Source organism: Ranitomeya imitator, chromosome 6 (genome assembly GCF_032444005.1).
Source record: "Ranitomeya imitator isolate aRanImi1 chromosome 6, aRanImi1.pri, whole genome shotgun sequence".
Classification (NCBI taxonomy): Eukaryota; Metazoa; Chordata; class Amphibia; order Anura; family Dendrobatidae; genus Ranitomeya; species Ranitomeya imitator.
Window position 1 is genome coordinate 209,950,040 of NC_091287.1, and position 26,431 is coordinate 209,976,470.

The window sequence follows — 26,431 nt, forward strand, 5'->3', positions numbered from 1 at the left end:
CTGGAGACAGCCAGCGGGCCCACAATGTCCACCGTGATTCTCTGGAAAGGCTCCTCTATCACTGGCAATGGGATCAGGGGAGCCTTAAGAGCAGGCCCCGCCTTCCCCACTCTTTGACAGGTGATACAGGAGCAGCAGTAGTTTGACACATCTGTCCCCATCTTAGGCCAATAGAAGTGTTGAGACAGCCGGGCCTTAGTTTTGCTGATCCCCAAGTGTTCAGCTAGCGGGATCTCATGGGCAATCCGTAACAACTCACCCCGGAATTGCTGCGGGACGACCAGCTGTCTTTCCCTCAATGACTCCTTTTGCGATTTTCCGGGTACTGTCTCCTGGTATAACCTTCCTCGTTCCCAGAACACTCTCTCCTTCTCAGCCATGGAGGTGGGCGTCTCGGCGAGTTGTCTCAAACTCCTGGCTAGGGGAAGCCAGAAGCGATGTCAGGGTCCCTTCCCCAAGGGAACCCTCTTGGACATGCTCTGGGTCCACCTCTGGTTCAGTCACACTGATGACTGAGGAGGGTCCGGAAGGCAGACAATTATCTGCGTTCCGGGCACTCTGACTGCGGGTGACAGCAGCTACGTAGGCTGTCTCCCTGGGGATTTCTACAGACCCATCAGCCAGCGCTGCTATGGGCTCTACCTCCCCAACCACCCCCAACAGTCCAGGGGCAGTGCTACTTATGGGCCAGTTACCTTCCTCAGTGGCACTGGTCACTTTCATGGCATCACCTTTCGCACAGTTCCCATGCTTCTCCCCATTTCCTGTAGCACCGACACTTGCCCCTTCTAAGGGTTTCTCAGCCATCTCACTCCACAGAGTGACGTGGCTGAACACGCCTGTACCTATGGACACATTAACCTTTGCAGAAAAATGGTTACCAGGTTCAGTTGGCACAGGTACAACCATCAATCCTAGGGAAAAAATGGTTATCAGATGCATCAGTACAAGATAAAGCATGGTCAGGTAACACATGCGATTTCCCATCATCATCATCATCATCATCATCATCAGGGTTAACGTTACCCTTATTAGCAGATTGGGGAGGGGTGTCAGGGACGTAGTATGCAGCCATCCTCCCCAAATCAGTCCCCAACAAAACATCAGTGGGCAAATGATCAAACAGCCCCACTTCCTTCACCCCGCTTCAGGCACCCCAATCAATATAAACCCGGGCCATTGGAAAGGGACAGCTGATGCCCCCAATCCCAGTGACAGTTAGGGTTTTCCCCAGAATGATTTCTTCAGGGGCCGCCAGTTCAGGCCGGATAAGGGTTCGTTCAGCCCTGGTGTCCTTGAGGCGCGTAGCAACATGGCCTCATACAGTGACGTGCTGTACGTTGTCACACACCCTCCCAACCACACCACCCACCAAAAGAACTGCTGCATTAGGCCCTAGGGCCTTGGCTGGGGGGTTCTTTGGCTTGTCTGGGCAGTAGGGACTGATATGGCCAGTCCGCTTGCAGTGGAAACACTGGCGAGGTTCGGTGGTAGGTCTGGTGCTGTTGGCCACGGGGACAGGACCTCTGGTGTGTTTGCTGACAGGGGTACTGGCATTGGTTGCAGGCTTACCCCCCTCTCCAGCTGATGGTGACTGGCTTCCGCACTTCCGATCTATGGTTGGCCTCATAGGCATCGTCAATCTGCGCTGCTTTCGTCACGTCTTTGGGTTCTCTGTCCATCATGAACTGTCGCACCTCAGCTGGGCAAAGATGTAAGAACTGGTCTTTGATCATCAGGTCTCGCAGCTGTGCAAAGGTGGTCACTGACAGTTCTTTCGTCCACTGGTCAAAGTGGGTCCCAAGTCCATGTGCCACATCACTGTAACTGTCGTGTGGGCCACGTTGGATGTTCCGGAACTTTCTACAGTAAACCTCGGGTGTAAGCTGGTACTTTGCTATCAGGGCCTGCTTGATGGCCCCTTAGTCACCATCTTGTTCTTGGGGGAGGGCAGCAAACGCCTCCAGAGCTTTGCCTCTCAGCCCTGGGGTCAGGTATCATGCCCATTCATCTGTAGGCAGCTGGTACTGTCTAAAGGCTTTCTCAAAGGCCCGCAGAAAAGTGTCCAAGTTCCCGTCCTTTTCCATAACAGGAAAGTGATCGGGCCGGGGCTTCGGTATCTGAGCGCTGCTGGGCTCACGGCTCTGGGCGGTGGAGGGCATCACCCCTTGCTGGAGCATCTCCCGTTCATGTTCTCGCTGGGCTTGGTGCTCGGCTCTCTCAGCCTCCCGCTCTGCTCTCTCAGCCTCTCGCTGGCACTCTCGCTTGGCTCTCTCCTGGTGTTGCTGGATCAGCTGCCGACGTCCATCACGGTAATCGGCGGGAAGTAGTTCCAAGACCGCCAGCAGGTGGGAGTCCAATTCGCCCTGATTGCTAATAGGGCAGCATTCAATGGTTGGACCTCTGCTGCAGCACCATGTTCGCTTGTGCTGGCTTCTACGGCCACTGGGCTCTGTGGCCTGGCTTGGTCTAGAGCGGCTTCCCATTGCACCAGATCTGTGACCAGTTGGGGTTTGTTTTTGTCTGCAAAGTCAATATGCTGTGACCTGCATGAGGCAATAAGGGTGTCTTTGGTCTGCTGCTTATAAAAGGTTTCTCCCAGCACAACCATGGTTGCCAAATAAAAGATAGGACAAAAAAAAACAAAGAGAAGGGTAGGGGATAATTACCAGTAAACACAATTGTCTTAGGACTAATAAACACTGAGTTCGTTCTCCAAACTTATTGTAATAAACTTAGTGCGAAGTGCAGTGGAGATCAGTATCATGGGTCAGAAAAGATGCCAAGAGACAATAGATTAAGAGTTCAAGAATATTTATAATGATATGCAGGTAAACAGCTATGACACAGCAGGTTAGTAGCAGACAGAGCTGGATACGCAGTAAACACGTGTACAGACCGTGGAAGTCCAAGTATGTCAGGTCCAGAGACCGGGAGACCAGACCAGGCCTCCTAGCAGGGAGCAGTCCAGCGGCAGAGATGAGTGCAGAGCAGATCCAGGGAAACAAGTCTTTGCAATGATGAGATGTAGAACCGGAGACAGATGGGGTATCCCAAAGTAACGAAGAAACCAGCAAGATAGCAGTTCTTCCAGCTTGATCACAAGACAGGAACAAGATACTTAAGCAATGAGTACATATACAGAGCTCCCTTAAATACACCACAGACAGGAACAAGGAAAATTTGACAGGAAACAAGATGGCCCCCGTGAGGCCAATGACTCCATCTTAGGTAATGGCAAAAGTAACTGAACTGAGGGCAAACAGAAACAGATATACAGTCCAAGTCCTTACATTACTCCCTTCTTAAAAAATGTCCTCTGGACGACCTCAAGTCTGGCTTATTGGGGTATCTGCTGTGAAACATTCTGATCAGATGGGGAGCATGGATGTTCTCCAGAGGTTCCCAGGAATTTTCTTCAGCCAAGTATCCTTGCCATTTCACCAGATACTGAAGACGTCTCCTATGAATCCGTGAATCCAAGATTTTCGCCACGACGAATTCCTCTTGCCCGTCAATGAGGACTGGATCAGGAGGAGCGGAGGTACGTCCAGGAAAAGAATTAGGCACTGCTGGTTTAAGCAGGGAAATATAGAAAACAGGATGAATTCTTAGAGAGTTAGGCAACTTGAGTCGACAGGCTACAGGACTCACAATACCGCTGATCTTATATGGGCCAACAAATTTTTGCCCCAACTTGGAAGTCAGAATTCTGAGTTTCAAGTTTTTTGTTGAGAGCCAGACCATGTCTCCCACCTTGTATGTTGGTGCCGGCTTACGGAATCTGTCTGCTGCCTTTTTGAATCTTTCCTGTGCTGAAACTAAGGTATTCTTTAGAACGTCCAAATTTTGCTGTAAAGATGCAATGCGGTCCGCAACCGCAGGCACTGACATATCTATGGGGATTCGAGGGAGAATACTGGGATGATATCCTTTGTTAGCAAAGGATGGAGATAATTTGGTGGAAGCATTCTGAGAGTTGTTATACGTGAACTCAGCTAACGGCAGTAGACTCACCCAATCGTCTTGAAGATGACACACGTAGCAACGCAGATACTGCTCCAAAGTTTGGTTGGTTCGCTCTGTTTGGCCGTTAGACTGTGGATGAAAAGCAGATGATAATTTTACTTTGATGTCCAGAGCAGCACAGAAGCTTTGCCAGAACCGTGAGGTGAATTGAACCCCACGATCAGATATTACTTCATCCGGAGCTCCGTGTAAACGAAAAACATTTTGCACAACAAGATCCGCTGTTTGCTTAGCTGTTGGGACACCAGCACAGGGAATAAAATGAGCAGCTTTAGTCAACCGGTCAACTACTACAAGAATCGCGGTTTTTCCCTGTGACAAAGGCAACTCCACAATAAAATCCATTGAAATGGAGCCCAGGGACGAGATGGAACAGGCAGAGGTTGCAACAGTCCAGTAGGTGAAGATCGAGGAACTTTTGACCTGGCACATAACTCACATGATGAGACATACCAAAGAACATCTTTCCGAAAAGTAGGGCACCAGAAAAAACGAGACAGAAATTCCTGAGTCTTCTGAACTCCCCTATGACCAGCAAACTTAGAGTCATGCATTAATTTCAACACACTCAGTTTTACTGTTTCTGGGATATACAAACGCTGTCCTTGAAACCAAAGTCCATTCTTGAAAGTCAGATTTACCTGAGTGGGTGGTTGACTCAAAAGCGAATCTGCAGCATAAGCTTCCTTAATCTCAGTTAGAAGATCCTGATTATGCAAGACGCTTAAAAAGTTTTTCTCAGATAGAATGGTCCTTGAAGACGAAGCTGAAGTTGCTTCATCTGAATGAATCCTGGATAGTGCATCAGCCTTCTTATTAAGCGAGCCCGGCCTATAGGAAATGACAAAATCAAATTGATTAAGAAAAAGATTCCACCGAGCCTGTCTAGGTTTCAGACATCTTGCCGACCTCATGAATTTGAGATTCCAATGATCCGTGAGTATAACAATCTGTTGAGATGCTCCTTGTAACAGATGTCTCCATTCCTTAAATGCGGTTATGATGGCAAACAGTTCCTTATTGCCAACGTCGTAATTCCTTTCTGCGGGTGACAATTTTTGCGAGAGAAAGGCACACGGATGCAAGAGATCTTTCTCACCTGTTCTTTGCGAAAGTATGGCCCCTACAGCACAGTCCGAGGCATCCACTTCCACTATGAAGGCCTTGTCTGGGTCAGGGTGGACAAGAATGGGAGCTGTCGTAAATTTAGATTTTAACGTAGAAAATGCTGTTTGAGCTTGGGGAGACCAGACAAATGGCGTTTTCTTCTGGGTTAACTGAGTTATGGGCGCAACAAGCGCTGAAAATTTTTTAATAAAGCGTCGGTAAAAATTGGCGAATCCGATGAATCGCTGTACTTCCTTCACCGACTTGGGAGTTGGCCACTCCTGAATGGCTTGTGTCTTGCCTTGCATCCATACTGAGACCCTGGGGAGAAATAACATATCCCAAGAATTGAATTTTTGTTTTGTGAAACTCACATTTCTCCAGATGATTTCTAAATGATTCTGCTGTAGTCGATCCAAAACCATATTCACATGTCGCTGATGGTCCTCGATATTGCTGGAAAAAAATCAAAATGTCATCCAAATAAATCACATCAAAAATATCGAGTATATCCCTGAAAACATCATTCGCCAAATGCTGGAATGTAGCTGGTGCATTACGAAGGCCGAAAGACATACTGTAACGAGGTACTCGAAATGTCCATAACGTGACCGAAAAGCCGTTTTCTACTCATCGCCAGGACGAATCCGCACTAGATTGGATCTTCGTGGAGCGTACAATTTTGTGAAGATTTTGGCATGTCGCATTCTCTCAAGTAATTTGGGAATTAGTGGAAGTGGATAAGAGTTCCTGATTGTGATTTTGTTGAGCTCCCGGTAATCAATGCATGGTCGGAGTGAGCCATCTTTCTTTTTGACCAAGAAGATTGGAGCACCTGCTGGGGAGGAAGATGGTCGTATAAACCCCTTAGCTAGGTTTTCATCTATGTACTCCTTGAGAGCTTTTAATTCTGGCCCAGACAATGGATAAATAATCCCAAAAGGAGTCGCGGCACCAGGCAATAATTCCATGGGACAGTCATATGGCCGATGTGGCGGTAATTTATCCGCATTTTTTTTGTCACACACATCACTAAAATCCCGATACTCTACCGGCAACGTCGAGTCGACCGTAACTGCTGTCTTCACTGGAACCAGCTCTCCGGACAACGCTGATTAATTTGGAAACTGTAATTCCTTTGTTGTCCAATTGATAGTCGGATTTCGCAGCCGCAACCAGGGCAAACCTAAAATAATAGGAAAATTGGGAGAAGAAATCAACAAAAAGGAAATTTTCAGAATGATCCGCGCCCATACGGATCTTTAATGGGACTGTTTCAAGTTTCACAGGCCCAGAAATTAGTGGAGACCCATCCACGGTTTCCATTAACACCGGAGAGTCTCTTTTTCGTGAGCGAATGCCATATTTTTCAGCAAAAGAGATGTCCATAAGATTGCTGCAAGCTCCAGAGTCTATCATGGTGGAGCAGGTGATCCAGCAGGAACACACCCAAATTTTGATGGAAATGCAACAGAGCGAATCCCTCCTCGCTGTGGTAGAACTTACAGAAAGTAAAGCTATGTCCACAGGTGATGATGTTACTGATGAGTCATCAGGAAAATCAAAGTTTTCAGCAGATATTTCCTGTCTGTGCGGAAGAGAACACACTGAAGATAGATCCGAAAAATCAAGTCCAGTTACCGCAGCTGCGGACTTGCGATTTTTCCCGGGGCACTCTGAAATATAATGACCCGATTTACAGCAGTAAAAACATAAATTCTCCTTAAAACGATATTCTTTATGTGCATCGATGGGTTTCCTCCGTACTGCGTCAACCTGCATAGGTTCCAGCTCTGTCTGAGATAAAGTCTTAGTCAGCGCCTCCTTGGTGGATGGAAAAGGCATAAAGTTATTACGATTAGCATCGGCCCATTTTTCTTGGCGACGATTGGTAAGACGAATATCAATCTGAATGCAATGATGTATAAAGTCAGCCAAGTTAGTAGGTGATTCACCTCGAGCTAGTTCATCTTTGAAGGAAGCAGATAAACCACTTCTAAATACTGCATATTTCGCTGAATCGCACCATGTAGTATCCAGCACCCATTTCAGAAACTCCACTGTGTATTCCACTACAAGACGCTTCCCCTGACGTAGTGTCAGTAATGTGGTTTCAGCTGTGATACTCTGATTAGGGTCATCAAACATTTGATACATTGCTACAGTAAAGTCTTTCAGGGAATTCAGGCACACATCATTAGTCTCAATCAGTGGATTAGCCCAGACTAACGCTTTGTTTGTTAGCAACATAATTATGGTCAACACTTTATCCCGATCAGTTGCAACTGGGCCGCACGTGCAGAGAAATACAGCTGACATTAATTCAAAACCCCCCGAAATTTCTCTCTTTCACCACCAAAGCTGCATGGTGGGAGTTTAGGAAAAGCCGGATCAGGAGCCGGAATTGGAGCAGATACCACGGTTGCAGCTGTAGTCTCCACATTTGAAAGTCGAGACGCTAAGGCCTGAATAGACGTGTCATAGATCGGGGTGACTTTAGGCCAACAGATGGCTATCACATGTGCAGGGGGGCTTATCTTAGTTATCCCTCCACTCCACAATGTGACGAAAAACACACACACAAGGCTATTGACCTCTTAGTTTACAGCAGGGACTTATTTTAGGTATCCCACTGCTCTTCAATATGCCACAAACTGCAGGGATTTATGTATATCCCGCTTACAGTTCCACTTGAAACTTGCAGCTCTCTAGCTCTCAGGTCAGATTAGATACTGTACCTAGGGTAATTAGTCGCCAGAAAGGCTGCCTGCTATGTACTGGCTAATGGGCACGTTGCCGCGAGGTGATTTAACTACTTCCACTCAGGCAGGAACAATAATTATCAACGCCGCAGTCACTACAACGACTCCCAACTACCCAGTACAAACGTATGCTGCCACCAGCTTCGATTATACGGGTCCGAAGCTAACCCAAAACAGTAGCGTAATTCCCTTCAGAAGACTTAGGGTACGTTTTATAAGTGTTTATAAACCGTTATATAAAGATGTTACAATATGAGACAATTGAAAATATGTACAAAGGTAATTATAAAAAAAACAGGGATTACATGAGAAATCAACACTTACATGTGTTCAGAGCATTGCAGGCAACCAGGCTAGTTGGTGGAGTTTCCATCTGTCCCAGTGCATTAGGACTCTGGTTAGGAACAGCTCTTCAAGTCAGACTCACATAGGCTCCAGCAGACCGACAGGAGGCTGGGGTGCCTGCCAGACTTATAGCTCAGCCTGATGACATCACAAAAAGGGCTGGTTTTCCCAGACCCTCCTATCTCTTCAGTTTAACTATATTTAACCTAAATTTGCCTAATGCCTGTAACTCCACTACAGAACATGTCATAGTCATAACAAACCCAGCATTCATCTCGTATTAACATTGGCATTCTAATGAGATCAAATATGTCCTATTTGCGATGCATACTTTTGCAATTTTCCAAATTAGATTTTTTATGCCCTTAAATCACAGAGATATGTCATGTAAAATAATTAATAAGTAACATTTCCCACATGTCTACTTTACATCAGCACAATTTTGGAACCAAAAATGTTTTTTGTTAGGGAGTTATAAGGGATAAAAGTTGACCAGCAATTTCTCATTTTTACAACACCAATATTTTTTAGGGACCACATCACATTTGAAGTCATTTTGAGTGGTCTATATGATATAAAATAACCAAGTGTGACACCATTCTAAAAACTGCACCCCTCATGGTGCTCAAAACCACATTCGAGAAGTTTATTAACCCTTCAGGTGTTTTACAGGAATTTTTGGAATGTTTAAAAAAAATTAACATTTAACTTTTTTTCACAAAAAATTTACTTCAGCTCCAATTTGTTTTATTTTCCCAAGGGTAAGAGAAGAAACTGGACACCAAAAGTTGTTGTGCCATTTGTTCTGAGTATGCTGATACCCCACATGTGGGGGTAAACCACTGTTTAGGAGCACGGCAGAGCTCGGAAGGGAAGGAGCGCCGTTTGACTTTTCAATGAAAAATTGACAGGAATTGAGATGGGACGCCATGTTGCGTTTGGAGAGCCCCTGATGTGCCTAAACATTGAAACCCCGCACAAGTGACACCATTTTGGAAAGTAGACCCCCTAAGGAACTTATTTAGATGTGTGATGAGCACTTTAACCCACCAAATGCTTCACAGAAGTTTATAATGCAGAGCCGTAAAAATAAAAAAAATCATATTTTTTCACAAATATGATCTTTTTGCCCCCAATTTTTTATTTTCCCAAGGGTAAGAGAAGAAATTGGACCCCAAAAGTTGTTGTGACTTTTGTTCTGAGTATGCTGATACCTCACATGTGGGGGTAAACCACTGTTTGGGCGCACGGCAGATCTCGGAAGGGAAGGAGCGCCGTTTGACTTTTCAATGCAAAATTGACTGGAATTGAGATGGGATGCCATGATGCGTTTAGAGAGCCCCTGATGTGCCTAAACATAGAAAAACCCCACAAGTGACACCACTTTGGAAAGTAGACCCCCTAAGGAACTTATCTAGCTGTGTTTTGACAGCTTTGAACCCCCAAGTGTTTCACTACAGTTTATAACACAGAGTCGTGAAAATAAAAATTATTTTTTTTTCACAAAAATTATTTTTTAGTCCCCAGTTTTGTATTTTCCCAAGGGTAACAGGAGAAATTCGACCCCAAAAGTTAATATCCAATTTGTCCGGAGTACGCTGATACCCCATATGTGGGGGGAACCACCGTTTGTGCGCATGGCAGAGCTCGGAAGGGAAGGAGCGCCATTTGGAATGCAGACTTAGATGGATTGGCCTGCAGGCGTCACGTTGCATTTGCAGAGCCCCTGATGCACCTAAACAGTAGAAATCCCCCACAAGTGACACTATTTTGGAAACTAGACCCCCCAATGAACTTATCTAGATGTGTTTTTTTTCCCACAAAAATGTTATTTTTGGCCCCCCAAATTTTTATTTTCCCAAGGGTAACAAGAGAAATTGGACCCCTATAGTTGTTGTCCAATTTGTCCTGAGTATGCTGATACCCCATATGTTGGGGTAAACCCCTGTTTGGGCGCACGGGAGAGCTCGGATGGGAAGGACCACTGTTTTACTTTTTCAACGCAGAATTGGCTGGAATTGAGATCGGACGCCATGTCGCGTTTGGCGAGCCCTGATGTGCCTAAACAGTGGTAACCCCCAATTCTAACTGAAACCCTATCCCAAACACACCCCTAACCCTAATCCCAACCATAGCCCTAACCACACCCCTAACCCAGACACACCCCTAACCCTAATCCCAACCGTAAATGTAATCGAAACCCTAACCCTAACTTTAGCCCCAACCATAACTTTAGCCCCAACCCTAACTTTAGCCCCAACCCTAACCCCAACCCTAACCCCAGCCCTATCCCTAACCCTAGCCCCAACCCTAGCCCCAACCCTAACCCCAACCCTAGCCCTAACTCTAGCCCTAACCCTAACCCTAATAGGAAAATGGAAATAAATACATTTTTTTAATTTTTTTATGTTTCCCTAACTAACGGGGTGATGAAGGGGGGGTTTGATTTACTTTTCTAGCGGGTTTTCTAGCAGATTTTTATGATTGCCAGCCATCACACACTAAAATATGCTTTTTATTGCAAAAATTTTTTTTTGCATTACCACATTTTGAGACCTATTGTGGGGGGGGGGGCGTTTATACTGTTCCACGTTTGGTAAAATGGAAAAAGCAGTTTTATTCTTTGGGTCAGTACGATCGATTACAGCGATACCTCATTTACATCATTTTTTTATGTTTTGGCGCTTTTTATACGATAAAAACTATTTTATAGAAAAAACAATTATTTTTGCATCGCTTTATTCTGAGGACTGTAACTTTTTTATTTTTTGACTGATGATGCTATATGGCAGCTCCTTTTTTGCAGGGCAAGATGATGTTTTCAGCAGTACCATGGATATTTATATCGGTCTTTTTGATCGCGTGTTATACCTCTTTTTGTTTGGCAATATGATAATAAAGCGTTGTTTTTTGCCTCGTTTTTAAAAAACAATTTTTACGGTGTTCACTGAAGGGGTTAACTAGTGGGACACTTTAATAGGTCGGGTCATTACGGATGCCTCTATACTAAATATGTGTACTTTTATCGTTAATTTATTTAGATAAAGAAATGTATTTATGAGAACAATTTCTTTTTTTTTCTTTATTTAGGAATTTTTTATTTTTTTCTACACATCTAAAAAAATTTTTTTTTACTTTTCTACTTTGTCCCAGGGGGGACATGACTGTATAGTGACAGATCGCTGGTCTGACACTTTGCAGAGCACTGTGTCAGATCAGCGATCTGACATGCAGGGCTCCTTGGTTACTAGCACCTTCTCTGGACCCGGAAGTAGTCCCTGCAGGACCCGGAAGTAGCCCCGTGGCCATTTTGGATCCGGGGCCTGCAGGGAGGAGATGCTCGGTACAAGGTGAGCACATCGCCTTGTACCGATTGTCTCAGGGAAGCATGCAGGGAACCCCTCCCTGCGCGATGCTTCCCTATGCCCCCGAAACACTGCGATCATGTTTGATCGCAGTGTGCCGGGGGTTAATGTGCCAGGAGCAGTCCGTGACCGCTCCTGTCACATAGTGCCGGATGTCAGCTGCGATAGTCAGCTGACACCCGGCCGCGATCAGCCACGCTCCCCCCGTGAGCGCGGCCGATCGCATATGACGTACTATCCCGTCACTGGGAATTAAGTCCCAGGTCACCTTGACGGGATAGTACGTCATATGGGATTAAGGGGTTAATGTATGCGTTTTTTCACGGTTTTATCGCATTTTTATAGCAAAAAGACCAGAGAAATACGGAACGTGTGCACACAACCTAAAGAAGGTCATGAGGAGGTGGAGTGCAGTGATGCCCAAACATTTGAACACCCATGGTCAGGAGAAAGCCAAGTTGGGGAAGGTCAATTCATGACTGAAGAGGTGGAGGATAATCATGAGGCACATTTGCCATCAGGTCAGTCTAAAATCGCAGCTCAAAAGGAGGATCAGATTAATGAATTGGAAGACAACGTGGTCGATGATGAGGCCACTGATCCAACCTGGCATGATGGCACGCCTAGTGAGCACAGCAGTGCAGAGAGGGATGGATCTGTAGCAAGAAAACAGGCAAGAAGAAGTAGTGGTTTGACCAGAGGGAGAACTTGGTCAACTGTTCAACAGGCCCCCTTCTCCACTCAGCTAGGTAACAAACCAAGGGTGTTTTTTTCCCCTGTATGGCAGGTTTTTTCTGAAATTCCTTCAGAAAAAAACTATTGTAAATTGCATCATCTGCCAAACAAGCTAAGAAGAGGCAAGAACACTGCCAACCTGAGCACCATCAGCATGTAAAAGCACTTCGCAGCCATGGACCCAAGTAGGTGGGTACAAAATCTGTGTCTGAGGGTGAAACCACTGCCCCTTCCCCTGTGTTAGGGTCTTCTCAATATGTTGTCCATGAAGTAAGCACTGATGTCTCCTGCCGACAACCTGCAGTTGCACAGACACAACAATCATCAACCACTTCCAGTTTGTTGTCACAGTGCAGCGTTCAGTTATCCCTGCCACAGATGTATAGCAGAAAGCAGAAATATCCACCTACCCACCGGCCCAAATGCTCAACACCCACTTTTCCAGATTGCTATCGCTGGAAATATTGCCGTTTCGACTTGTGGAAACAGAGTCTTTCTGTGACCTCTTAGCGGTGGCTGCCCCACGGTACTGGATTCCCAGCCGCCACTATTTTTCCCGGGGTGCCATCCCCACTTTACATAAGCACGTCCTACACAATATCAGCTCTGCTCTGGCCAATGCAGTCACAGGGAAGGTTGACCTAACCACAGACATGTGGACAAGGAAGATCAGGAGTTTTTGGCTCCCAATCCCAGCTTCAGAGCCCAGCGTTGCCTGGGTATCTACTATGTAATTGTCTAAGGGTCACTTCCGTCTTTCTGTCTGTTTGTTTTGGATATTCATTGGTCGCGGCCTCTGTATGTCATGGAAATCCAAGTCACTGATTGGTCATGGCAAAACGTCTATGACCATTGCCACAACCAATCAGCGACGGGCGCAGCCCGGCGGCAACATTGCCGCTCCTTCCTCCCCGCAGTCAGTGCCCGCTCCATACTCCCCTCCAGTCAGCCCTCACACAGGGTTAATGGCAGCATTAATGGACCACGTTATGCCGTGGTGTAACGCACTCCATTAACGCAGCTATTAACCCTGTGTGACCAACTTTTTACTATTGATGATGCGTATGTAGCATCAATAGTAAAAAGATCTAATGTTACAAATAATAATTAAAAAAAAAACCGTTATTCTCACCCTCCGACATGCGCAGTGTCCTCGGCAGTGCAAGCGGCAGGCTCCGGTGCCAAGGATGCTATGCGAGAAAGACCTTCCATGATGTCACGGTCATGTGACAGCGACGTCCTCACAGGTCCTGTGCACATACCAACCCTGGGACCAGAAGCTGCCGTGTGCACCGCACACAGACGCGAGGACTACAAGTGGCTCCTCGGAAGGTGAGTATGTGTTTCTTTTTTATTTTTAATTCTTTTTTACCTGTTACATATGTTTCGGGCAATATACTACGTGGCTGGGCAATATACTACGTGACTGGCCAATATACTACGTGACTCTGTGCTGTATACTACGTCGCTGTCCAACATACTACGTGGCTGGGCAATATACTACGTGACTGGGCAATATACTACGTGGCTGGGCAATATAATACGTGACTGGGCAATATACTACGTCACTGGGCAATATACTACGTAGCTGGGCAATATACTACGTGTCTGTGCTGTATACTACGTGGCTCAGTGCTGTATACTACGTCGCTGTGCAATATACTACATGGCTGGGTAATATACTACATGACTGGGCAATATACTACGTGACTGGGCAATATACTACGTGGCTGGGCAATATATTATGTGACTGGGCAATATACTACGTGTCTGTGCTGTATACTACGTCGCTGTGCAATATACTACATGGCTGGGCAATATACTACGTGACTGGGCAATATACTACGTGGCTGGGCAATATACTACGTGACTGGGCAATATACTACGTAGCTGGGCAATATACTACGTGGCTGGGAAATATACTACGTGACTGGGCAATATACTACGTGACTGGGCAATATACTATATAGCTGGGCAAAATACTACGTGGCTGGGAAATATATTACTTGACTGGGCAATATACTAAGTGGCTGGGCAATGTACTACGTGACTGGGCAATATACAACGTGGCTGGGCAATATAGTATGTAACTGAGCAATATACTACGTGGCTGGGCAATATACTACGTGACTGGGCAATATACTACGTGGCTGGGCAATATAATACGTGACTGGGCAATATACTACGTCACTGGGCAATATACTACGTAGCTGGGCAATATACTACGTCACTGGGCAATATACTACATAGCTGGGCAATATACTACGTGTCTGCTGTATACTACGTGGCTCAGTGCTGTATACTACGTCGCTGTGCAATATACTACATGGCTGGGTAATATACTACATGACTGGGCAATATACTACGTGACTGGGCAATAGACTACGTGGCTGGGCAATATATTACGTGACTGGGCAATATACTACGTGTCTGTGCTGCATACTACGTCGCTGTGCAATATACTACATGGCTGGGCAATATACTACGTGACTGGGCAATATACTACGTGGCTGGGCAATATACTACGTGACTGGGCAATATACTACGTGACTGGGCAATATACTATGTGGCTGGGCAATATACTACGTCACTGGGTAATATACTACGTCACTGGGCAATATACTGCATAGCTGGGCAATATACTACATCACTGGGCAATATACTACATAGCTGGCCAATATACTACATGTCTGTGCTGTATACTACGTGGCTCTGTGCTGTATACTACGTCACTGTGCAATATACTACGTGTCTGGGCAATATACTACGTGACTGGGCAATACACTACGTGACTGGGCAATATACTATGTGGCTGGGCAATATACCACGTCACTGAGTAATATACTACATCACTGGGCAACATACTACGTAGATGGGCAATATACTACATCACTGGGCAATATGCTACGTCACTGGGCAATATACTACGTAGCTGGGCAATATACTACGTGGCTGGGCAATATATTACGTGACTGGGCAATATACTACGTAGCTGGACAATATACTACGTGGCTGGGAAATATACTACGTGACTGGGCAATATACTATATAGCTGGGCAAAATACTACGTGGCTGGGAAATATATTACTTGACTGGGCAATATACTAAGTGGCTGGGCAATGTACTACGTGACTGGGCAATATACAACGTGGCTGGGCAATATAGTATGTAACTGAGCAATATACTACGTGGCTGGGCAATATACTACGTGGCTGGGCAATATACTATGTGGCTGGGCAATATACTACTCACTGGGCAATATACTACGTAGCTGGGCAATATAGTATGTGACTGAGCAATATACTACGTGGCTGAGCAATATGTTACGTGGTTGGGAAATATACTACGTGGGCTGTGCAATATACTACGTGGACAGGCATATTCTAGAATACCCGATGCGTTAGAATCAGGCCACCATCTAGTAGTAAATATCTGTGGTTAGTTATAGCACCTCACTTTACTCATTTTCCCATCACGCCTCTTATTTTCCCCCCCACTCCTCTCATTCCCCCCTCACTCCTCTCATTCCCCCCTAACACTTGTCATTTCGACCTCACATCTGTCATTTTCTGATCATTCCACTATTTTCCCTCATTCCTCATTTTGCACTCACACCTTTTCACTTTCACCTCAGTATATACATGTTTGTCATCTCCCTTATATATAGTATACACCAGTATGTCACCTCCTGTATATAGTATATACCTGTATGTCATCTCCCCTGTATATAGTATATACCTGTATGTCATCTCCCCTGTAAATAGTATATACCTGTATGCCATCTCCCCTGTAAATAGTATATACCTGCTGTATGTCATTTCATCCTGTATATTCACCCACTTTCTTAAAATCAGATAAAAATCAGATAAAAAGAGATCTAAAAATGGCAGTTTGGAGAAGGCACCCTTCAAATATCAGGGACCTGGAGCAGTTTGCCAAAGAAGAATGGTCTAAAATTCCAGCAGAGCATTGTAAGAAACTCATTGATGGTTACCGGAAGCGGTTGGTCGCAGTTATTTTGGCTAAAGGTTGTGCAAACAAGTATTAGGCTGAGGGTGCCAATCCTTTTGCCTGGCCAATTTTTGAAGTTTTGTGTGAAATGATCAATGTTTTGCTTTTTGCTTCATTCTCTTTTGTGTTTTTTCATTTAAGGCAAATTAAATGAAGATAATAATACCAAAGAATTTGTGATTGCAATAATTTTCAGGAAGAAACTGAGTATTATCTGACAGAATTGCAGGGGTGTCAATACTTTTGGCCACAACTGTACACTTGCTGTATGTCATCTCCTCCTCTATATACCTATGTGCCATCTCCTCTTTTATACAGTATATACCTGTATGTCATCTCCTCCTGTATATAGTATATACGTGTGTCATCTCCTCCTGTACATAGTATATACCTGTATGTCATCTCCTCCTATATATAGTATATACCTGTATGTCATCTCCTCCTGTATATAGTATATACCTGTGTGTCATCTGCTCCTGTATATAGTATATACCTGTATGTCATCTCCTCCTATATATAGTATATACCTGTCTGTCATATCCTCCTGTATATAATATATACTTGTGTGTCATCTCTCCTGTATATAAAAGTGTCATCTCCTCCTGTATTAAACCTTGTTCACATGTTATTTGGTCAGTATTTTTACCTCAGTATTTGTAAGCTAAATTGGCAGCCTGATACATCCCCAGCCAACAGGAAGCCCTCCCCCCTGGCAGTATATATTAGCTCACACATACACATAATAGACAGGTCATGTGACTGACAACTGCCTTATTTCCTATATGGTACATTTGTTGCTCTTGTAGTTTGTCTGCTTATTAAACAGATTTTTATTTTTGAAGGATAATACCTGACTTGTGTGTGTTTTAGGGCGAGTTTCATTTGTCAAGTTGTGTGTGTTGAGTTGCGTGTGGCGACATGCATGTAGCAACTTTTGTGAGATGAGTTTTGTGTGGCAACATGCGTGTAGCAACTTTTTGTGTGTCGAGTTGCATGTGACAGGTTAGTGTAGCAAGTTGTGTGCAACAAGTTTTGCGCATGGCGAGTTTTGTGCATGACGAGTTTTATGTGTGGTGCGTTTTGAGTAGGTGCAAGTTTTGTGTGAGGCAACTTTTGAATATGTTGCAACTTTTGTGCATGTGGCAATATTTCCATGTGTGCAAGTTTTGCGTGTGGCGGGTTTTCCATGAGGTGAGTTTTACACGTGTGGCTAGTTTTGCGTGAGCCTAGTTTTGCATGTGGTGGATTTTGCACGTGATGACTTTTGAGTGGCGACTTTTGTGTTTCGACTTTTTAGGTTGGTGTATGTGTGGTGAAATGTGTGCTGAGGGTGGTATATGTGTTCAAGCACGTGGTAGTGTGTGGCGCATTTTGTGTGTGTGTTCATATACCCGTGTGTGGTGAGTATCCCATGTCGAGGCCTCACCTGTACTGTACGGTATATACTCTTTTGCGCCATCGCTCTAATTCTTTAGGTCCCTCTTGTTCACATCTGGCAGCTGTCAATTTGCCTCCAACACTTTTCCTTTCACTTTTCCCCATTATGTAAATAGGGGCAAAAATTTTTGGTGAATTGGAACGCACAGGGTTAAAATTTCGCCTCACAACATAGCCTATGATGCTCTCGGGGTCCAGACGTGTGACTGTGCAAAATTTTGTGGCTGTAACTGCGATGGTGCAGATGCCAATCCCGGACCACCAACATAGAAAAGGATTCTTTACTGTTAGGGCGGAGAGAATCTGGAATTGCTTGCCTGAGGAGGTGGTGATGGCGAACTCAGTCGAGGGGTTCAAGAGAGGCCTGGATGTCTTCCTGGAGCAGAACAATATTGTATCATACAATTATTAGGTTCTGTAGAAGGACGTAGATCAGGGGATTTATTATGATGGAATATAGGCTGAACTGGATGGACAAATTTCTTTTTTCGGCCTTACTAACTATGTTACTATGTTACTATGGACATACACACATAAATACACACACAGACACACACACATTCAGCTTTATATATTAGATTTCTTTTGTATCGCGTTTTATTCCACTTTTTGTTCAGCAGTATAATGATAAATCATTTTTTTCTGCCTTGTTTTTTATTTAATTTTTAATGGTGTTCACTAAAGGGGTTGGGTCACTGGTAGAACAGTTTTGTAAAAAAATATCCTTTTTGTTGGAAAATTTTGATTTTTTATTTTCATGGCTCTACGTCAGACCTGGGCAAAGTGCGGCCGGTGGGCCACATCCGGCCTTCTGGCTGTCGCAGTCCGGCTTGCAGACTGAGACAACCAAGGGGCTGAAAATAGTGGCCCATGAGCGGCATAGTGCCCATCCGCTGTTTGCACAGTCACTCTCCATCCACGTTGACTGCATTGGTGGAGGAGGTGCCTCCAAAACCTTCCTCGATCAATGAGCGTGTGAAACAGCTGACGTGATGAGTCAGCACACTAGGTTCAGCGCACCAGAGACAGAAGCGGAGCAGAGTGCCGTGGGATCAGGATAAAGGTGAGTATGTGTTTTTTTAAATTTATTTATGTGTATGGGATGTTGGCTGCACATAGGGAGGCTATATGGGTCTTATCATGGACACTAGATGGTGGCCCGATTCTAACGCATCGGGTATTCTAAAATATGCATGTCCACGTAGTATATTGCACAGCCCACATAGTATATTGCCCAGCCACGTAGCATATTGCCCAGCCACGTAGTATATTGCACAGTCACGTAGTATATTGTCCAGCCACTTAGTATATTGCCAAGCCACGTAGTATATTGCCCAGCTACGTAGTATATTGCACAGTCACATAGTATATTGCCCAACCACATAGTATATTGCTCAGTGACGTAGTATATTGCCCAGCCACGTAGTATATTGCCCAGTCACGTAGTATATTGCTCAACCACATAGTATATTGCCCAACCACGTAGTATATTGCCCAGTGACGTAGTATATTGCCCAGCCACGTAGTATATTGCACAGTCACGTAGTATATTGTCCAGCCACGTAGTATATTGCCTAACCACACAGTGAATTGCCCAGTGACGTAGTATATTGCCCAGCCACGTAGTATATTGCCCAGTTACGTAGTATATTGCCTAGTGACGTAGTATATTGCGCAGCAACGTAGTATATTGCCCAGTTATGTAGTATATTGCACAGTGACGTAGAATATTGCCCAGTGACGTAGTATACAGCACAGAGCCACGTAGTATATTGCCCAGTTATGTAGTATATTGCCCAGTGACGTACTATATTGCCCAGTGACGTAGTATACAGCACAGAGCCACGTAGTATATTGCACAGCGACGTAGTATACAGCACAGAGCCACGTAGTATATTGGCCAGTCACGTAGTATATTGCCAAGTGACGTCGTATACAGCACAGAGCTACGTAGTATATTGCACAGCGAAATAGTATACAGCACAGAGCCACGTAGTATATTGACCAGTCATGTAGTATATTGCCCAGCTACGTAGTATATTGCCCAGCCAGGTTTGTCACAGGTTAAAAAATAAAAAATAAACATATACTCACCTTTCCGAGGCCCCCTTCTTATAGTCCACGGCAGCTTCCGGTCCCAGGGTTGGTATGAGCGCAGGACCTGTGATGACGTCGCGGTCACATGACCGTGATGTCATGGCAGGTCTTTCTAGCGCAGTCGCGCAGGGCCTGTGATGACGTTGCGGTCACATGACCGTGACGTCATGGCATGTCCTTCTCGCGCAGGCGCGCAGGGCCTGTGATGATGTCGCGGTCACATGATCGTGACGTCATGGCAGGTCCTTCTTCCATGCCATCTTTGCCAACGGAACCTGCAACGGAAGATGGCGGCCGGCGCGAGCGACTACGGAGGGTGAGAATAGCAGGTTTTTTTTATTATTATTATTATTATTTTTAACATTACATTTTTTACTATTGATGCCGCATAGGCAGCGTCAATAGTAAAAAATTGGGGACACACAGGGTTAGTAGCGGAGGTAACGGAGTGCGTTACCCGCGGCATAACACGGTCCGTTACCGCTGGCATTAACCCTGTGTTAGTGGTGACCGGAGGGGAGTATGCGGGCAACAGGCACTGACTGCGGGGAGTAAGCAGCGGCCATTTTCTTACGGACTGTGCCCGTCGCTGAATGGTCGCGGCAGCCATGACAGGCAGCTGGCGAGACCAATCAGCGAATGAATAGACAGACTGACGGAAGTGACCCTTAGACAATCTATAATATAACGCTGGGAGCGTCACTCTGTCCGAAGCCTTTATAGACTGCGCAGGCGCGACGCTCCTAGCGTTACATTATAGTGTCAGGAAAAAAGGCGCGGACTGCCGGGAGCAGGGGGTCGGGAGCAGGGGGACATCGTCCACATATTTCCGCCCTGATTATGCTGTGGCACTTCATGCCACAGCAATTTATTACTTACGCCATTCCTTTCCGCCGCCATAGCAAGTTACGCCATTCCTTTCCGGCGCCATTGTCTTTCTCCTCCTGGTGCCGGAATCGGCGCCTGCGCAGTCCGTGCTTTCCGGCCCCATTTTCTTGAAGATACACTGCAGTGTGTCTTCAAGAAAATGGTGCCGGAAAGCGCGGACTGCGCAGGCGCCGATTTCGGCAGCAGGAGGAGAAAGAAAATGGCAGCGGAACACAATCAGGTAGCGTCTTCACAGGATCCCGCCCTCATTACGCTGTGGCACTTAATGCCACAGCGATTTCTTACTTTTAGGCCCCCTGACTCCGGGCAATGAATGTCTCCCTTCTCCCGCAATCGGCGCATGCGCAGTCCGCGCTTTCCGGTGCCATTTTGTGGGAAACCTCAGTGTGTCTTCAAGAAAATGGCGGCGGAAAGCGCACACTGCGCAGGCGCCGATTCCTGAAGCACCAGTCTGCACTTTTCGGCTCCATCAACCATAATGGAGCAGTGTACGGGGGCATATAATATGGAGCATCTCATGGGGGCCATAAACCATAATGGAGCAGTGTACGGGGGCATATAATATGGAGCATCTTATGGGGGCCATCAACCTTAATGGAGCAGTGTACGGGGGCATATACTATGCCCCAGCAATTTATTACTTACGCCATTCCTTTCCGCCGCCATAGCAAGTTACGCCATTCCTTTTCAGCGCCATTGTCTTTCTCCTCCTGGTGCCGGAATCGGCGCCTGCGCAGTCCGTGCTTTCCGGCGCCATTTTCTTGAAGACACACTCCAGTGTGTCTTCAAGAAAATGATGCCGGAAAGCGCGGACTGCGCAGGCGCCGATTCCGGCAGCAGGAGGAGAAAGAAAATGGCAGAGGAACACAATTAGGTAGCGTCTTCACAGGATCCCGCCCTCATTACGCTGTGGCACTTTATGCCACAGCGATTTCTTACTTTTAGGCCCCCTGACTCCGGGCAATGAATGTCTCCCTTCTCCCGCAATCGGCGCATGCGCAGTCCGCGCTTTCCGGCGCCATTTTGTGGGAAACCTCAGTGTGTCTTCAAGAAAATGGCGGCGGAAAGCGCACACTGCGCAGGCGCCGATTCCTGAAGCACCAGTCTGCACTTTTCGGCTCCATCAACCATAATGGAGCAGTGTATGGGGGCATATAATATGGAGCATCTCATGGGGGCCATAAACCATAATGGAGCAGTGTACGGGGGCATATAATACGGAGCATCTTATGGGGGCCATCAACCTTAATGGAGCAGTGTACGGGGGCATATAATATGGAGCATCTTATGGGGCCATCAACCATAATGGAGCAGTGTACGATGGCATATAATATGGAGCATCTAATGGGGGCCATCAACCATAATGGAGCAGTGTACGGGGGCATGTACTATGGAGCATCTTATGGGGGCCATCAACCATAATGGAGCAGTGTACGGGGGCATGTACTATGGAGCATCTTATGGGGGCCATCAACCATAATGGAGCAGTGTACAGGGGCATATACTATGGAGCATCTTATGGGGGCCATCAACCATAATGGAGCAGTGTACGGGGGCATATACTATGGAGCATCTTATGGGGGCCATAAACCTTTATGGAGCAGCGTATGGGGCATATGGATGGGAGTAGCAAATTACAGAACGGTGGCGCAGGATGGGAGCAGCACATGACAGAACGGGGGCGCAGGATGGGAGCAGCACATGTCAGAACGGGGGTGCAGGACGGCAGCAGCAGCACATGTCAGAATGGGGGCGCAGGATGGGAGCAGCAAATGTCAGAATGGGGGCGCAGGATGGGAGCAGCACATGACAGAATGGGGGCGCACGATGGGTGCAGCACATGACAGGATGGGGGTGCAGGATGGGAGCAGCACATGACAGAATGGGGGCGCAGGATGGGTGCAGCACATGACAGGATGGGGACGCAGGATGGAGCAGCACATACCAGGATGGAGACCATATACCAATATAAATGCTCGCCACCCGGGCGTAGAACGGGTTCAATAGCTAGTTATATATAAGATGGGGAGGCTGTGTGGGCCTCACGTGCTGGATATGGAGAGGCTGTGTGGGCCTCACATGCTGGACATGGAGAGGCTGTGTGAGCCTTACATGCTGGACATGGGGAGGCTGTGTGGGCCTCACATGCTTGATATGGAGAGGCTGTGTGGGCCTCACGTGCTGGACTTGGAGAGGCTGTGTGGGCCTCACATGCTGGACATGGAGAGGCTGTGGGGGCCTTAGATGCTGGCCCTGGGGAGGTTGTGTGGGACTCAGATGCTGGATATGGGGAGGCTGTGTGGGCCTCAGATGCTGGATATGGGGAGGCTGTGTGGACCTCAGATGCTGGACATGGGGAGGCTGTGTGGGCCTCAGATGCTGGACATGGAGAGGGTGTGTGGGCCTCAGATGCTGGACATGGGGAGGCTATATGGGCCTCAGATGCTGAACATGGAAAGGTCGTGTAGGCCTCAGATGCTGGACATGGGGAGGCTGTGTGGGCCTCATATGCTGGACATGGGGAGGCTGTGTGGGCCTCATATGCTGAAAATGGGGAGGCTGTGTGAGGCTCACATGGTGGCCATGGGGAGGATGTGTTGTCCTTAGATGCTGGCCTTGGGGAGGCTGCGTGAGCCTCAGTTGCTGGCCCTGGGGAGGCTGCGTGAGCCTCAGATGTTGGCCCTGGGTGGGCTGTGTGAGCCTCAGATTCTGGCCATGGGGAGGCTGTGTGAGCCTCAAATGCTGGACGTGAGGGGGCAGTGTGGGCCTCACATGCTGGACATGGGGAGGCTGTGTGGGCCTCACATGCTGGACATGGGGAGGCTGTGTGGGCCTCACATGCTGGACATGGGGAGGCTGTGTGGGCCTCAGATGCTGGACATGGAGAAACTGTGTGGGCCTCAGATGCTGGATATGGGGAGGCTGTGTGGGCCTCAGATGCTGGATATGGGGAGGCTGTGAGGGCCTCAGATGCTGGACATGGGGAGTCTGTGGGGGTCACATGGTGGCCATGGGGAGGCTGTGAGGGGCTCATATGGTGGCCATGGTGAGGCTGTGTGGGGTTCAGATGCTGGACTTGTGAAGGCTGTGTGGGCCTCAGGTGTTGGACATGGGGAGGCTGTGTGGGCATGAGATGCTGGACATGGGCAGGCTGTGTGGGCCTCAGATGCTGGACATGGGGAGGCTGTGTGGGCATAAGATGCTGGACATGGGGAGGCTGTGTGGGCCTCAGATGCTGGACATGGGGAGGCTGTGTTGGCCTCAAATGCTGGCCCTGGGGAGGCTATGTGGGTCCTACTGTGGACATGGGTACATTATGGGGTCTTAACATGGACATGAGGAGTCTATGGGGTCTTATCATGGACAGTGGGAGGCTAAGGGGTCTTAACATGAACATTGTGAGGCTTTTTGGGGCTCAGATGCTATTAAAAGGGAGCCTGTGTGGGGCTCATATGCTGGAAATGGGGATATGGGGATGCTGTGTGGGCCTCAGTTGCTGTCCCTTGGGAGGCTGTGTGGGCCTCATATGCTGGACATGGAGAAACTGTGTGGGCCTCAGATGCTGGATATGGGGAGGCTGTGAGGGCCTCAGATGCTAGACATGGGGAGGCTATGTGGACCTTAGATGCTGGACATGGGGAGGCTATGTGGGCCTCAGATGCTGGACATGGGGAGGCTGTGTGGGCCTCAGATGCTGGACATGGGGAGGCTGTGGGCCTCACATGCTGGACATGGAGAGGCTGTGTGGGCATCTTATGTTATATTAAAGGGGCGATATTCGGGTCCAAACGATATATAGGGGGATGTCAAGCATACTTAATTCTGATCAATGTTAAGCGATATAATTAATATTAATATAATTATTAATATAATTATAATCAATATGTTGCTAATAATATTGAGCCTAATTAATTTTAACATTTTTTGTTTTTCCCACCACAACAATTATGTGGCCCCTCAGGAAAATCAATTGTCCACTCGTGCTCTACATTATAAACCTCGGTAAATCACTAGGGGGTTCAAAATGCTCACCACACATCTAGATGAGTTCCTTGTGGTGTTTAGTTTCCAAAATCGGATCATATGTGGGGGTATTTCCACTTTTTAGGCACATCAGGGGCTTTCCAAGTGCGACATGGTATGGATCTCAATTCAAGCCAATTTTGCGTTGAAGTAGCCTAACGGTGCTCCTTCCTTCCCGAGCTTTTATGTTATGGGTTAAAAAATGTTTTATTAAACTCAGCGTTTTGTCAAAATTTTGGAAATTGATCTTGTATTCAGTAACATATTGATTAACATCTTACTTTTTCAAAGGGGGTGTACTCATTTATACTGATCACCGCACATAAATCTATTTAATTAAGCTGAACTGAAACTAGAGATAGAGCCAATTCCAGTTACAATGTTATATTCATAGAACATTATCTTATTATAAGTTTATAGCCTGCTTCTTATTAGTTAAATATATTTATTCAAGTAAAAGGAATATGGTGGGTAAGAATGAATGAGAAATACCGTATTGAAAATTGTGCAAAAGTACAACCCACTAGAAAAAGATTTTCATGACAAGGACACTTTATAAAAAAAAAGAGAACTGAAGCAGAAATACAGACAATTGTAAATTGTGTGCTTACTTGTCTCCTTTGCTTTTTGAAATGGCAACTAATTTCTCAATGCCTCCTGCATCTCTTAGGGCTTTTGCGTTCTCCATATTCTTAGTAATGACTTCATGAAGAGTACAGCAGATGGCAGTTACAGTGTCGTCAGTCATAGTCTTGCTAGTTAAGGTGTTGCCATTGTTTCCACCTGGAAGACGATGAACTAAGTCTCGCATGGCATATTTCCCTATATTCAAAATTAAAAAGAATTTACATAAACGGACTAATGCAAGAAAAATATAAATCTTTTAGTCATAGGTTTTAGAAAAATATTCACATTACTGACATGCACAAACAAAATCTGAATTAAAAAGAATCCAATATTTACAGAAAGTAGTAACCAAGCACTTAACAATATCATGTAATTTTGAATCAAAGCAGTAGCATTGCAACTGGAGGGGGAGGAGATGGCGGTCGCCTCGGCCCTCGCGCTCTGAGGGGGCCCACCCGGAGCTACGCTACTGTATTGCATTGGCGTGCACAGTGCACCCATACAATTACACTCTGTGGCAGAGCAGGGAGACACGACCCTCCCTGCTCTGCCACCCAGCCGCTATGTGGCCCCTGAGCAGGAGGGGGGCCTGGTGCTAGTAGTGGGCCCCCCGCCCATCATCACAGTTTCAACTCTATCGGCTGCATGCCGTTACTGCTGACTGCATTGATGAGAGAAGGAGCGTTACGATCCCTCTCCCATCATCCCCTGTCAGCGTCTGATGTCACCGACACTGACAGGGCTTAAAATGACGACACTACTAGGCGCCCACTGTCCTGATTTGTGTGGACGCTCGGAACAGCGGAGGAACCAGGAGGAATAGAGGGGAGTATGTATTTATTGTTTTTATGGGGCTGCATTAAACTTAGCGTCTGCCTTCTATAGAGTCTGCCTGTTGGGGGGTGCATTATGGAGTCTGCCTACGGGGGGCTGTATTATACTAGAGAGTTTGCCTATGGTGGGGGGCTGTATTATACTATGGACTCTGCCTACGGTGGGGGGGCT

The 26,431-nt window shown here is 46.5% G+C and overlaps 1 protein-coding gene across 4 annotated transcripts in view; it reads right to left on the reverse strand.

Moving 5' to 3' along the window:
- The window catches only part of CTNND2 (catenin delta 2), a 2,169,946-nt gene that overhangs the window by 533,378 nt on the left and 1,610,137 nt on the right, over nt 1-26,431 (reverse strand). For all 4 annotated transcript variants that reach the window (XM_069730454.1, XM_069730453.1, XM_069730452.1 and 1 more), the window contains exon 17: nt 25,411-25,621. In XM_069730454.1, coding sequence (XP_069586555.1) covers nt 25,411-25,621 — 211 coding nt within the window. The remainder of the gene's footprint in view (nt 1-25,410; nt 25,622-26,431) is intronic.